We start from the raw sequence: 16,009 nt of genomic DNA, 5'->3' as shown, positions 1-16,009 counted from the left end.
TTTTTCCTAGCATACCCATGGCACACACTTGTCGTCCTACACTACCGTGTTTGTTTCTTCATGGTATTCTAATGACTGTTCTCCAGGAATTCCACGGTTTTCCTGTTTCACCTCCAGTGCTCAGGTCCACGTCTGATTTTGCATGTGTTGTTTTCCTCAGAACATCCGTGGCACGTGCTTGCTGTCCTACACTGGTTCTAACGACTGTCCTCCGGGCGCGAGAACTGCGCATCTGAGGGAAGCCAGAGAGGCCTTCGAGATCGGCCTCCTCACTCAGAGACGCGACGAGCCAGAAACGGGAAAGCAGGAGCTCCACAGTCTCCTCAGAGCGGCATTCGGCTTGGCCACGGTGCACTGCCGGCTCCACGGGGAGACTGGGCCAGGCCGGGCAGCCCAGCAGCTCTGCTGCGAGGCCATGGGGAAGCTGTACGCATTCAGTGCCACTGCTGGGAGTCAGGAGCGAGCCGTTCTCGCCCAGGAAGTCATATGTGTTGTTAGGCAGGTGAGGGACCATTTGCAGGTTTAGAGCTTTGCAACCTCAGAAGACGGGGCTTATGTCCCAGCGGGTTTCGAGTGTGGGCTACACAATCCCATCCTGCAGAGGCAAGTGGATTTCCAGAAAATCCTTGAAACCTACTCACAGCACCACACTTCCGTGTGTGAAGTATTTAAAAGCACTTGTGAAAACAACAAAAACAAACAGAAAGATTCCAACCCGGGAGTCTGCATCACGGCACTTAAAACAGACACAAAAAGCATAGAAACCATGATTATGGAAGACAGGCCGTGTCTCCAGGCAGGCAGGGGGATGTCCTGCTCTCAGGTGGCCCAGAACGGCTGGGAGGTACCCCGGAGGGCGGGAAGGAGAGGCTGGGCCTGTTCAGATGCCTTCCGAGTCCCCATGGACCCAGATGTGGGGACCGAGATGGAGTCACCAGGCCACCATAGCGGCAGGGGAGCTATTTTGAGTGACAGCCAGAGCTCTTGCTCCTGGAGCAAGTTATCAGGGTGCAGCGCTTCCACCAGCTGGGAAGAGGTGAGTGACCACGGAGACAAGAGCCCGACCAGAGGACAGCCTAGTGGAGAGCGCCTGGCGGACACTCAGGGTCCTGCAGCCGGCGTGGGAGTGCAGGGCAGTGACAAGGGAAGCACAGCTCTGTGTTCACTGGCTTCAGAGATTCGTGGCCTCTCTTTCCCAGAGTCCAAAGAAGATAGTTTAGAGTCCTGTCCACCTCATGTGCCCTTGGCCACTGGCCCCCCTCATGGTGCCAGGGCCACACTCGTGACCTCCGGCGCAGAGTGGCTGGAGGAGGGTCTGGAAGAAATGCAAGAAGTCAGACCTACAGGCTCCAGAGATGCTTCTGCTCATCCCAGACCCTTGTCTGGGTCTGCTTCTTGGTCTCCTGATCCTGGTTGGCCCAAGAACATGGCTGCCCCTCCTTCAGTCCAAGAAGAGACCTTTGAAATAATCGATGACTTTCCAGAAACCAGCTGTGATGCCAGAGACCGGTCTGGAGGAGACAAGGGAGAACTCACACACGGCACTGGCCTTGCATTGACAGGGAGCCCCGCCGAGGTGGACCCAGAAGGGGAAACAGCAGACAGCACAGAGGACATGCCCCTGGGCTCCCATGGAGGCACCGGCGAGTCTCTGGGCAGAAGTTCCACGGTGGCATGTCACTCTGTCACTCCTCTCTGGCCTCATCAGAACCCAGACAGGGGACAAAGCAAGGGCTCAGCCCCAGAGCCGGACGTCGACCCTGACGCGTCCACGGTGGATGAGCAGGGCCAGCTCCTCGACCTGATGGGGCCGCGTGACCATCCCGGGCTGTGTGCCCCGAGGCAGCCCTGTGCTCCAGGGGCTGGGCCGCCCCCTGGCCCCAGAAGCCATGAGGACTGCGCGACCACCGAGGAGGGGAATGCGCCTGAAGACGTGCTCAACTGCAGCCACAACTCCAGCTCGTCCTCGGCAAGCTGGTGGAGCTCTCCCGTGTTCTCCAGCGGGTCCTCGGAGGGGGACAGCCCCTGGTCCTACCTGAATTCCAGCGGGAGCTCTTTCGTTTCCTTGGCAGGGTCAATGAGGCAGGGGACCCTCGAGGCTCGCACCCTGCAGCCCGATGACATTGAAAGGTTGCTGGCAGGGGTGACACATGAGTGGCTGTTCCAGAGGCTGGAGCACACAGGGGTGTTCAAGCCCAGCCAGCTGCGCCGGGCATACGGTGAGTGTGGCAGCCTCGGGCAGGTGTAGCCGGGTGGCACCTCCATGCTGGGGGCCCTGGAGGAGCTGGTGTTCATCCCTTAAAGTGTAGGGGAGATGGAGGCCCTGTCGTGCTGGGAGGGTGCAGAGAAAGGTGCCCTGCAGGCCACCCTGGCTTGGCTGGGCAGCTCCAGAGACTCCAGGACTCGGGCCACCCGTGTTGGAGGTTTGCCAGAAGGACGTACGAGGCAGTCCGGAGATGGGAATCTCAGCAGGCTCGGGGACAGTCAGCTCTGGGGCAGCTCTGGGTGCCATTCCCTCGCAGCGCCCGTTCGTTTGTTCTCACTAATGAGCAGCACTTTCTCGGGGCACTTCACACAGCTCCCAGGAGACAGAGTCTGGCCTCGCGGAACACCAGCCTCCCAGTGGCAGAGAGTTTTACCCCTGTGCACTGAGGGTCTCGGCATTGACAGGGAGCCCCGCCGAGGTGGACCCAGAAGGGGAAACGGCAGACAGCACAGAGGACATGCCCCTGGGCTCCCACAGGGGCACGGGCGAGTCTCTGGGCAGAAGTTCCACGGTGGCACGTCACTCTGTCACTCCTCTCTGGCCTTGTCAGAACCCAGACAGGGGACAAAGCAGGGGCTCAGCCCAGCCAGTGAGGGGTCTGGTTGGGTGTCCTCCTGTCACAATCAGCACTGGCTTTCCACCTGAGAAGCAGCCCGAGGTCCCCTCCTGCAGTGGGCCTGGGATGTGGCTGCTCGCCAGGCGCATATCCAAGGCGGCTTAGGAGGGATAGAGGCTCCAGGAAGAAAACAAGACAAAGGTCTCCCCCTAGCCCAGAGGGTTCCATCATAATGCCTAAGATACTGAAGAAGTATTGACTTTTTTTTAAATACTGCCGAGTGCACTTCAGAAGAAGCCATGCAGCTGGCCAAGCACTGGGCTCTCAGGTGGTGGTTCTCAGTCGGGCACCACGTGGGCCACAGAGGCTCCTAAACCTCCAGGCCTTGTCTGAGAGGTGCCCGTCTGACACCGCGGGCTGTGGACCCAGGCATCGGTATTTTTTCCCAGTTTTATTGAGAAATAATTGACATACATCACTGTATAAGTTTGAGGTATGTGGCATGAAGGTTTGATAACAAGTGAAATGATTCCAATAGGCTCACTAACATCCATTTTCTCACATAAATACAATAAAAATGAAAGGGAAAAAAGGGGGGAAAGATTCTCCTTATGATGAAAACCCGCAGGATCTCCTCTCTGAACAACACTCCCAGGCCTCCGACCACAGCGCCAGCGGCAGTCGGCTCGCTGTTGGCTGCATTCTGTGGACGCAGCGTCTTACGCTGGAGTCTGACCTCCTTCCTCCAGAGCCCGCCCCACCTCCACCTCTGGTGACCTCAACTCCGATCTCTCTCTCTCTCTTTTTTTATTCCAAATGAAAGTGACATCATGCAGAACCCTAAGTTGTAGCACTTCTTCCTCGGGGTTCACGTCAGTCTTTCTCTCAAAGAGCTGCTTCTTGCTCACCCACTTCCTCCGTTCTTCAAGGCAGAGTATTTTATCCTGCCTTTCCCTTTCCCAGTTGAGTTTATATCTTGGTACAGTGGCTTTAATTTTTCAAGTAATTCCTGGACCTTCCCAACTTAGACAAAACGAGAGAGAGAAAAGGGTGTACTTTAATATGTAATCTAGGATCCCTGGAGTTGCTGGAAACCTCTGAGGTACAATTTGGACTTACTGCTGCCCATGACACCTGGCACCCCAGGTCACCAGGAGAAGGTTTGGGGCCTGTGCCAGGACTGTCTGGGGTCTTGTGTTTCCAAGGCCCTTCACACTCCTCACTTTGCATACAAAAACCCTGCCTTTTTCTTAGAGTTGCCATCACAAATGAGATTCTGTGGCTCAAAGGCTATTCTTCATTTTATCTAAAGCGTTCTTTACTTATTGTACTTTGATACCTTTTTATTAGTCATCACAGAGGAGGCTAACATTTGAGAAATGCACAAAGAAGTTGAAGATTTCAGATACACTGGATGAGGACCTGTGGTACTTCAACTTTGTCCATCGATTATGAAAATAATCGAAAATAAGATCCATTTTCCTCATCTTTTTTACAGATGCTCTTTTGTTGAAATATTCTAAGAAATCTGAATTGTGGACGGCCCAGGAAACTGTAGTATACCTGGGGGACTACCTGAACGTGAAGAAGAAAGGCAGACAGAGAAACGCTTTCTGGGTCCATCATCTTCACCAGGAAGAAACTCTGGGGAGGTATTGCTTGAAAACATCGATGCCACTCCCATAGGAAGGGCTAATTTTCCTCTCTGCTAACTACTGTTGCCCCCTTACCGCTCTTCTGCATTCTGCATCTTCAGTTACCCCCGGTCAACCGCAGTCTGAAAATTCCAGAAACAAACAACTCATACGTTTTAAATGTGTGCCATTTGGATGACACCACACACTGTCCCCTCCATCCCTCCTGGAACATGAATCATCCCTTTGTCCAGTGTATCCCCGCCCACTGGTCACTTAGCAGTGTCTCTGTTGTAGCTCAGCTGTTGAGGTATCGCAGTGCCTGAGTTCAAGTTGCCCCGAGTTTATGTCACAGTGCCGCATTCACATACCTTATTACAGCGCATTTACCATTAGTCACTGTTGCTACTCTCTTACTATGCCTGACTTAATGCCTGCAGTACCATTTGCAGTTTCAGGCATCCACCAGGGGTCTGGGGATGCACCCCCACAGGTAAGGAGGGACCCCTGTAATCACGAGATTTTGAAAAGGCTGAGAAAGCTGGCCAGAATGTATGTTTTCAGCTTCCTGCTCCTCCTCCATCCCCACTGACTTATTGGTAACAGTTTCCACCAACTGACCGACATTCTGTCAGCTGTCGTGCACAGACCGGCATGACTCAGACCCATGATGGAAACGTGGCCACCCTATGGGAAAGACAGGAAAGGTGGAGCGTCTGGGGCAGAGGGAGAATGTGCTAGCAGGAGCCTAGTTAAACTATAAAGCCACACTTTGTATATAAACAAGCCTGCAGAAAAGGCAAGAGAACCCTTTGAGGTCTGAGATGCATCATGTCCAGGTGGATACACGACTGGGAGCCCAGAGTCACCTGCACGCGGGTGGGCTGACGGGCCGCATGGCAGAGCTGCCCAGTGAGGGGACCCGGGTCAGAGATGGCGGCGCGGAGCAGGGAGCCGGAATGGCTGCATCCCCCAGGAAACAGCCACCGAGGTGGTTTTGTTTGTCCGTAGATATGTTGGGAAGGAGTACAAGGACCCGAAGAAGCTGTGGCTCCATTTCTCCGACGTGGAGCGACAGATGACCGCCCAGCACTACGTGACCGAATTTAACAAGAGACTTTATGAACAGCAGATCCCAACGCAGATATTCTACATCCCGTCTGCAATACTGCTGGTAAGGTTAAAGGGAGCAGGTTCTCGGGTGAACGGGCCCATAAACATAGGTTAGACTTTTCTCCCCAACCTACCATCCGTTTTCCTCCACCATCATTCCCATGAAAATCAGCTCAGGCACCAGCCTCCTCTACCTGCCTCATCCACGTAGACAGGTAAATGTGGCAGGACCGGCCATCCCCTGAGTGCGCCGGCCACACGTGGGTCCCGTGCCTGGCCCCACGAGGTCAGGGCAGCCCTCAGCAGACCTCCCTTCGTCTCCTCTACTTTCAGACACTGCGCCTGACAGCCTGTCCCTTCAACGTGGCTCACAGACCCCAGTTCGTACCTGTTGGCCCCCAGCCCTGTGCCACGGCTTCAACATTGTAGTGAGAAAACGTGATTATTAGGTTTTCACTTTCCAATAAACCTGTTGTAAAGGTTTTGCTCCAAACCTGTCTTCCTCTAATTTCTACCCACGACTCACAGCTTTGTCTGCTGGGCCCTCCAGGGCTAATGAATCTCTTCACAAAGATGCCTCTCTGAGTATGAGGGCAACTGCCCCACCGATTTCTCTCCTCTTTGGATTGAGAAGGCCCTGCTTCTCCAAAAATCCTCATTCACGCCTAAAGGATTTTTTTTCAACTTTGTGACATTTTTAGACCTATTTAGGCCCATTTTTATTACAATGATAAACTATCTTCTGTTTTTCACTGTCTTTATGTTGAGTACCATGCCAGGCATCTCACAAACATCAACTCTCACCTTCTGAAACAAGTCTACAAAGTCGGTCACACACGGAAGTGCTTGCGCTGGGAGAGCGGCCTGGGGCCCCACTCGTGACCTGGCCGTGCCCCCTGCAAGCCTGCCTGGGGGATTGCCCATCACAGCCCATGTGTGATGTGTGCACTTCAATGCAAGAGTAATAATTTTTTTATTTTAGTCATTGTTCAAATACAGTTTTCTCCTTTTTACTCCCAATCCAGCCCCCTCTCCACCCCTCCCCACTTCCCTCCCATTACCACCCTCCCCTTAGTTTTTGACCATGTGTCCTTTAAGTTTGTTCCCGTGAACCCTATAATTTTAGGTTCTATTATATGCTATACCATGTGAAGCACTTTACATGCAAATAAAGAAACCAAAATCTAGAAGTGAAAAACCTCCTAAGTGGCAAAGCTGAGGTTCAAAGTGGTATCTGCTTGTCCCCAAAGCCTGTACCTTTGCTATTAGGTCACATGGCCCCTGTTTCTATTTTTCAGATTCTAGAGGGCAAGAGGATACAAGGATGTGTCAGTGTGGAACCTTACATTCTAGGAGAGTTTGTAAAATTATCAAACAACACGAAAGTGGTGAAAACAGAATACAAAGCCACGGAATATGGCCTGGCTTATGGACATTTTTCTTATGAGTTTTCCAATCACAGAGAAGTTGTGGTAGATTTACAAGGTATGTGAAACTGGGGGTTACTTTTTATATTTAGAATTATTTATTTGTAAACATGGGGTTTTGTCACTAGTTCTACCAGTCACTCTTTAATAGACTATTCAGTGAATATTTAGAATTAATTGATTTGACTCTGTAGCAAATGATGCCTGAGAAAATATCTACAGCATATGTCTCTACGACGTCAAATAATCGCTGTAAAGATTGGGCTCATGTTCTTTTGAGCTAAATTCTGGAGCAAATCTGTGACAGATTTTTAATTTTTGCCTGGTGGACTTGAGTGACTAGGTTTCTTCATGATGAATGTTTCCATGTGTGAAAATCTTCTGGCTCTTTCCGTGCTCCCAACTTCTGCCTTTGTTACAGGTGTGATATTGGGATCATTAGGGAACAAAGAGCTGTGTGTCCTTGAATCTGACTTCTTCTACATCTCCTGTGTTCATATTTTAATTTTCTTTCTGTTTGGTATATTATTTATCAGAATCATTAGCCAACACTCTGCACTTTGTTTAAATGATAAAAGAGGTTACTTCTAATTATTTCTGCTGGTGATTCGATAACATTCTCCCAGATCTTCTCTGTCCCCTTCCACAGCATGTGGCACAACTTCCGGGCGCACTGTGACTTACACTGACTGAGACTGGCTTCCAGTCCGCCTCACTGCACAGGCACTGTGGCTCGACAAGCACGGGCAGCCGACAGCTTGTCCATCGCAGTGTGCCCGGCACCCGAACCAGTGTTTCGTACACTGTGTGCACTCAATAAATGTTTGTTAAGCAAATTAATATACAAATTCATGAATAAGACACTAAAGAAATGTGGGAATTATGAGAAAACCATTCAATATTGTGATTTTTTGTAATTACGTAAGTACATTTTATTGCTCTGTAATTCCTTGAAAATCAGTGGTTTGGGTGTGTCATATATGACGAATTTAATTATCCAATATTCATTTTTTCTTCTTAAAAACAATGATTGGACTTTGTAATACGAAACCCCCCAGCGGAAACGCATTAAATGTAGAACACAGGGTGACGGCGTCGTGAGTGTCGGAGCTCACAGACGGTTTCCCTGAGAGGCTCTGCTGACACGCACGGCGGGCCTTGCCCTCAGGCCTGCTCATTCCCCTCCAGGCTGGGTGACTGGTGACGGAAAGGGGCTCATCTACCTGACAGACCCCCAGATCCACTCTGCTGACCAGAAAGGCGTCGCTGCCAATTTTGGAAGACGGGGCATTTCTTACTTCTTCAACCACCAGCATGCGGCCTGCAATGAGATTTGCCGTCGTCTGTCTCTGACCAGGCCGCCAGCTGAGAGCCCAAACCAGCCTCGGGCGGCGCGGGTCGGGGGCTGACGGCATGGGCCGAGGTCTCTCCTGCAGGTACGTGGGGCTCGCACAGCCTGGTCCAGCGGGGGGGGGCTGGGCCTGGACCGTGACTTGTGAGGGGAGCTGATGAGTGTCAGTCGGTTCCAGGCGCACATTTAATGACAGTGTGAGGCCCATGGAGGCTCCCTGCTTCTGACACAATCACTGTTCCTCCCTCACAGTCCTTTCCCCCAATACGTGTCCCGTGTGTCTGATCCCTTCTTGGGATTGGCTTCTTGAAGAACCCATACTAACCAGTCTCTTAAAGAAATGGGAAAAATTGCCTTATTAACGAAATAAAGGGAAGAAATCATACTATAATATCAAAAGATACAAAAAAATGACTTAAAATTGAAACTCAATTCATGGTTATAAGCTCTTTGCAAACAGGGCATAAAGCAATGACAGAACTGGGAAGTCTCTGTCTTACATTAATGAAATGGACCCGGGCCAGGTGACCATGAAGGGCACACTGTCCACGGGCTGGGGGGACTCACGCTGGCGGCGCTGACGGAGGCCGCTCCCCCTCGGTCGGTCTGTCCCCTGAAAGTGGGATGAGAAACCAACGACAAAACAGCACCTGGGGACAAGCAGGGATTTTCCACGTGAGCTGGGTGTTCGGTGCCATCAGGGAAGTGATGTCTTTAACATTTCTAATTTCCTTCTCTGGTCTTTCATATTTCTTTCTGATAGCAAAGTTGATACTGGGAAATTTTCAAGTGATTTTTTACAAAAATTCCATTACACTTTTCTAAACTGAACTAAATAAATGACTTTGTATCTTAATCTTTTGCCTGTGGAGTTGTGAGAGGATGGTATTTAAAAAGCTAAGTTCCAGGAGTGGAGTTAGACAGGAGGAGACTGGTTTTGTTCCTTGGATGTCAGGAGGTTGGGCACTGTTCTTGTGGGAGGCAAAGCTCGTAGTCAGCCGTCTGCACACAGACTCCTCCACGCACGCAGACTAGGTGTGAAGTGGGGTGGGGGTGGTGAGAGAAAAACAAATCTCTTTGTTACGGTGCATAAGCGGCGCGTGAGCAAGCTTCGCAGCTGTGCCAGGAGCTCGGGCTTTCAGCACATAAAGCCAGTGTGAATAATCCTTTCTCAGAGCAGTGGCTTTGTCAGGTGAACTTGAACCGCGTCGGATCTGCCCATTCCCACCGCACTCGGCCTGTCCCCCCGGGGCCTTCGCCATCTTGGCTGTTGTTTAAAGAGAACGAGCAATCCATCATTGGCCCAGGGAGCCACTTTCTCATGGAAAAGTCAGGCCAGCCTGTGACAGGGCGCTGCCCCAGTGTTCTGCAGATTAAACGGCACTTGGCGACTCACGTGCTCCCAGAAGATTAAGTGGGTTATCTTGTTGTGCGGCCCAGACAAAGGGCTCCCCTAGCAGGCAGGGGAGCCTTACAGAAGCTGGGAAGGTGGAAAACAGAATTTTACAAGAAAACTTACCCAGGATGTTATTTTCCATCTACCTATCTCCCCCACAGACCACGGCACAAAGCAGAACCCACCTGCCTGGGAGGTGCAAGGTCATCCCCAGGTATGGCCGCCCCTTCCTGGTCTGGCTGTTCCTACAGGTGACAGAGACACGGTGATGCACTTCCTGAGGGGCATCAGGGGTCCTGCTGCTACAGTATCAGGTTTCTAACATGGTAACCCGTGGTGTGGTCCACACAGTAATAAAATCCTGCATGAATCTCCTATAGAGATGAGCTTACAGTGCAAGCTGGGGGTGTAGCCTTTAACTTACCAAGCCAAAGCAAATGTTTATCCTATTACAGAAAATAGTATTTTTTAAATAATTGAATCTCTAGGGCATGTGCTGTTTTTAGAACTGATTTTCAAAAGCAAAAAGAAAAATACAAACATAATGTTTAATTTTATATTAAATAAGTACATTAATTAAAATTATTGTAAGAACATATCTTTCTAATTAAATATTTTTTAAAACTTAAAATAATGTAAAAGTTCAGTTTGTGTTTTGCCATTTAGACACTGGGAAAGATACAGACAACAGAGAAAGAATCTCGATTCCTTTCAGGTTCTGGTGGACTTGAGGCAATGCTGTTATCAGAAATGTCTTCATTATTTATATTTGGTGCATATTCTGACACTGCAAACTCTCTCTTAAAGTACAGGCCATTTTTCTAGTGAAGGGGATTTAGAATCAAAGAATGCTCTGTTACCTTTAACTGAATCCTCAAACACGCCCTCTCTCACTGCCTGTGCGTTCCATAAACGTCCCGTCACGGCACAGGGAAGCCGTGGGCCGTGTGCACTTTGCTCATGCAGCACGACGCCAGAGTCAGCCTCCACTTCCTATACAAATCACCAAAACAACGAGGGGCTGTAGAAACACTTTTGTTAGACATTTGACATTGTCTTTTCCAAATAGCAGAAGGACCCACAGCGACTGGCTCTCAGTAGTGAGCCTTCCCTCTGGGCAGGGCACCTGGGGCATCTGCAGTGTCCCCTTGGGCCAGACCGAGGTCCCTGAGCCACCTGCATCAGCGGGCACAGGACCCAGGGACAGGAGCCTCTGGCCAGCTGCACCTTTCCCGGCCTCCAGGGCATATTTGTGTCAGAGCCGGGCCGGCCAGGCCAGCACACAGCCTCTGAGCCTACGGCCTGCCTGCCCAGCACAGAAACACAAGGAAGACTCTGCAATGCATGTAAATGTTCAGAGCGATGGGGCCCAGGGGCCTTTGCAAAAACACAAAGCCATAGATTGTTCCAACAAAGGAAATTTGAAATGCCAAAGTCCTAGGGCTTCCAGACTGAGCTGGGTATTAGAGAGAGCACCACAGCTCTGTGCAACTCACAATCTCCTGCCAGACTGGTCTGCCCATCCCTCCTGCCCCTCACGTCCCAGAGTCCCCATGGTGTGGCCTCTGTGCTGTTTAAGCTGAGCAAGGACACACACGCAGAAAGTACCACCCCCAAGCCTCGCAAGACGACAGGGTCTCATATCAAGGTGGATTAAACTTGGCTTCTCTGAAAGTGCATCGCCAAGTATCAGCTTCACTACGTTCCCCTCTGGGTCACCAGAGGGACACAGACGGGGGGTTGGGGGCAAGTGCACCCTGCACGGGCCAGCAGCCTCTTGTGGTTGGCTGTGGCTACACAGCAGTTGATGGTTAGGATACCGACAGCGCCAACTTGCCCTCAATGTCAGAGGAAGGCCAGTCTTTGTCACCAATAACTTTAAGAATTAAATAAAGTGCAGATCAGTAGGAATTACATGCTTGGTCATATGGTGGACATCAACTGTTTCATTTCCTTGGCAGTTTTTGAAGAGGCACGAAAAATGCTCTGCTCAGAACATCTGCGACCCAGATTGGATCTCAGATACTAAAAGATGAACTGATCCCTGAAGAAAATTAATGTTTTATAATTTTGGAAATCAACCCAGCTATCAAGAAAATACTGTTTTCAGGAAGGACTTCATTGTCTGCTACAGCTGACTCATGCACCTGCTGGAAGAGAAGAGACTGCTAAGGTTTGCATATTTATTGGGGTATTTCCTTTGAAAAAATTATCTATTCCCTTCTGCTGAAAATGGGTTCCCTTTGTCCCTGCAAAATAACCCTAGAGTTATTTTTTCTTTCAACCCTAACCATATGTTTATGAAAAGAAGTAAGGTTCAGAGAGCCACCAGCACCTAAGTCTAAATGCAACAGTGTGACCTTTAAGGAAATACACCCACTTTTTGCGGGGGGGACCTTTTAAAAATCCAGACCAAGTGGCTGCTTCTCAGCTGTAAGGGTCCCTGTTCACAACTTTAAGTAGAACTGACCCTTGGTGTCCCTCTCAGCTGTGGGATGGAGGGAACAAGTGAGAAGACACACCCACCTTTCCACCCTAGGCCCGCCCACAGAGGCTCATGCACAGACACACACACGTGCTCGTGCACACAGACACACGTGCACACACACTCAATCACACACAGAGGCTTCCTTACACTGTCACAAATTTCTGTGCCAGGACCTCAATCGCACAGTAATTGCTTGTTTATGTGTCTGCCTCCCCATTAGCTTGGGAGCACGTGACAGCGGGGACCTAGTTCAGTGTGTCAGCCCCAGGGCCAGCCCGGCCCCCGGCTGTCAGTGAGGCCTTGTTGAATGAGCGAACGGAATCATTAAAACTCACAAGATGAATTGAGAGTGCGGTTTTATGATTGGCCCATTGTGCACCACGCTCGGTGCGATACAGTGTCTCACGTCGCGCCCTGCACCCTGCACGTGTTCCGTGCATGTCTGCGAGCCGCGCGAATGAATGATGGCAGGTGAAAAATCTCTTAATTAGATCCAGAGGGCCCTCTTTATGTGTGGAGCCGAATAAGAAAGGCGTTCTCAGACATTGGAAAGAGCTATGCCGACATCTTTGTTTTTCAAAAGACTCATCTGAATGGTAATGAGTGTGGAAAATGGATTAGCTCCTAGGTGGATAGGTTTTTTGTTTGTTTGTTTGTTTGTTTGTTATTTGTCTTTTTTTGGTCTGGAGAAAAAGTGAAAATGCTCAAGTGCTCCACCATTTACTTACAGCCAGTCCCTTGTTTCCTATGATTTTTATTTTAGTGCTTATTTAATTAACACAATTAAACTACTTTTGGTTTACAGATTAAAATTGGTAAAAACAAACAAAAAAACTGTCCCCAGTGTTGTGTTGATGTTGAGTTTGATCATTATTTTATGTATCTGTCAATGTGACAACTCTGGAGAAAGTGACCCCCTTCGGCCCTTGGCCTCCAGTGACAAGGACAGTTCTTTCCTCCAGCAGGGCTCTCTTCCTGTGCCGCCAGAATGCATCGCAACCTGATTTTTAAAGACGATTGATAAATGTTGCTAACCTGCGTTATATGCACTGTCTCATAATCTGCTTCACATAAAGCACAAACTATTTTAAAAATAAGACACAAAGCAGGCCTATGATTGGTCTTGGCTCAGAAACCAGGTGTTCTAAGTGCAATAAAAAGGCTGTTTTTCAAGTGTCATGAGCTACAGAGTGCGCCTCCTCCTTTGGCCAGACCGGGGGAGCATTACTGAGATTACGGGCACATCCCACAAGTGAATCAGGCCCTTAAGCTTCCTGTAACCAAACACTGCTCTCGCTTCCTGTTTTTTTCTTCATCTCGGAATTATTCTTTTTTTAAAGATTTTATTTATATGTAGAGAGAGGGGAAGGGAGGGAGAGACAGAGGGAGAGAAACATTGATGTGCAAGAAAAACAGTGATTGGTTGCCTCTTGCACACCCAACTGGTGACCTGGACAGCAACCCAGGACTGTGCCCTGACCAGGAATTGAATAGGAGACCTTTTGGTTTGTGGGAACAATGCCCAACTCACTGAGCCACAGCAATCAGGGTTCAGAATCATTCCTTTGTACCACTACCCAAGGGTTAAAAGAAGACTAATAGTTTCACCCTAAAGAATTAGAGAGAGGTGAGGAAGCTGCAGAATAGTCTGAAGCTGGCAAAAGTTAGTTGAAAGTTAGAAGGAAAGAAGCCATTTCCATAACATAACATAACATAACATAACATAACATAACATAACATAACATTCAAGGTGAAGCAGCAAGTGATATAGAAGACCTAGCTAAGGTGATTCATAAAGGCAGCTGAACTAAAGAGGATTTCCAGTGCAGGCAAAACAGTCTTGTATTGGGAGAAGATGCCATCTAGGACCTTTGCAGCCAGAGAGGAGAGGTGCCAGCTTCCCAGCGTCAGGGACAGGCTGGCTCTCCTGTGAGGGGTGAATGCAGCTGTGACTTCAGGCTGAAGCCAATGCTCACTTACCATCTGGAAATCCTGGGGCCCTTAGGAGTGATGCTCTGTCTACCTGCCTGTGCTCTACAAATGGACAGTGAAGCCTGGATGACCACACAGCTGTCTACCACACAGCTCACTGAATGTTTCAAGTCCACTGCTGAGGACTACTGCTCAGAAGAAAAGTTTCCTTTCAAAATACAGCTGCTCTCTGACAAGGCACCTGGTCACCCAAGAGCTCTGATGGACAATGAGATTAATGTTGGTTTCATGCCTGCTTAACATAATATCTATTCGGCAGTCCATGGATAAAGGAGTAATTTTGACTTTCAAGTCTTATTATTTAAGAAAATACATTTTGTAAGGCTGTAGCTGCCACAGATAATGACCCATTTGATAGATCTGGGCAAAGTCCATTGAAAACCTGGGGAAAGAATTCACCATTCCAGATGTCATTAAGAACACTTATGATTTGTGTTAAGAGGTCAACATAGCAACCATTTTTTAAATTTATTGGTTTTAGAGAGAGAGAGGAAGACAGAAAAACATTGCCACATTGCTCCATCCATTTACACATTCATTGGTTGACTCGTGCATGCACCCTGAGCAGGGATCGAACCCACCACCTTGGTGTATCAGGATGATGCTCCAACCAACTGACCTACCCAGCCAGGGCCAACATAGCAACTTAACAGGAGTTTGGGTGAAGGTGATTCCAACCCTCATGAATGACTTTGAGGGGTTCAAGACTTCAGTAAGGAAGTAACTGCAGCAAGAGAACCAGAATTAGAAGTGGAGCCTAAAGATGAGACTGAATCACTACAATCTCAGGATAAAGCTTGAATGGATGAGGAGTTGCTTGCGGATGAGCCAATGGCTTCTTGAGATGGAATCTACTTATTGTGAAGATGCTGTGAAACTTGTTGAAATGACAACAAAGGATTTAGAATATTCCCCAAACTTAGTTGATGAAACAGCTGTTGGGTTTGAGAGGACCGACTCCAATTCTGAAAGGAGCCCAGCTGTGGGTAAAATGCTATCAAACAGCATCCCCCACTATAGGAGAATCTTTCTGAGAGTGAGAGTCAACCAACAGAGCAAAGGTCTTTGTTGTTCTATTTAAGAAACTGCCACGTCCATCCCAGCTGCCAGCAGCCACCCTCATCATTGAGCAGCCACCAACATCAAGGCCGATCCTCCACCAGCAAAAAGATGACAATTCACAGAAGGCACAGAGGACGATCAGCATTTTTAGCAATAAAGTATTTTTAAATTAAATCACATACATTGTATTTTAGACATAGTGCTATTGTACATTGAATAGACTGTAGTATAGTATAAACAACTTTTATATGCTCTGGGAAATAAAAAATTCATGTGACTTGCTTTATTGTCGTATTTGCTGTATTGCAGGGGTCTAGAAGTGAACCCAGAGCACCTCTGAGTTGTGCCTGTATGGAGTCAGTGTGTTGTGCCTCCGAAACTCATACAATGTTATATATCAATTATACATCAATAAAGAAGAGTTCAGAACCACTAAGTAACTTATTCAGATTTCCACAGAGAGATGCTATTTTTTTCCTCTCCACACGATTTTTTTTTAAGATTTTATTCATTTATTTCTAGAGAGGGAAGGAAGGGAGATAGAGAGAGAGAGAGAAACATCAATGTGCGTTTGCTGGGGGTCATGGCCTGCAACCCAGACATGTACCCTGACTGGGAATCGAACCTGCGACACTTTGGTTCACAGCCTGAGCTCAATCCACTGAGCTACACCAGCCAGGGCTCCACACGGTTTTTAATCAAACCATCAACTACCCTATGGTAC

The 16,009-nt window shown here is 48.8% G+C and overlaps 1 protein-coding gene across 1 annotated transcript in view; it reads left to right on the top strand.

The window, feature by feature from the left end:
• ALPK1 (alpha kinase 1) overlaps positions 1-13,330 on the top strand; it is a 56,408-nt gene extending 43,078 nt beyond the window's left edge. Inside the window, 6 exon segments of the mRNA XM_045831825.1 lie at positions 161-2,219; positions 4,321-4,474; positions 5,468-5,630; positions 6,868-7,054; positions 8,185-8,432; positions 11,705-13,330. Of these exon segments, the coding sequence (XP_045687781.1) occupies positions 161-2,219; positions 4,321-4,474; positions 5,468-5,630; positions 6,868-7,054; positions 8,185-8,405 (2,784 nt within the window). The 3' untranslated portion in view covers positions 8,406-8,432; positions 11,705-13,330.
• Positions 13,331-16,009: the final 2,679 nt, after the last annotated feature.

The sequence above is a fragment of the Phyllostomus hastatus genome, unplaced genomic scaffold, assembly GCF_019186645.2.
Source record: "Phyllostomus hastatus isolate PE091 unplaced genomic scaffold, TTU_PhHast_1.1 phas_contig_159, whole genome shotgun sequence".
Lineage (NCBI taxonomy): Eukaryota > Metazoa > Chordata > Mammalia > Chiroptera > Phyllostomidae > Phyllostomus > Phyllostomus hastatus.
This window is presented reverse-complemented; position numbering and strand designations above follow the sequence as displayed.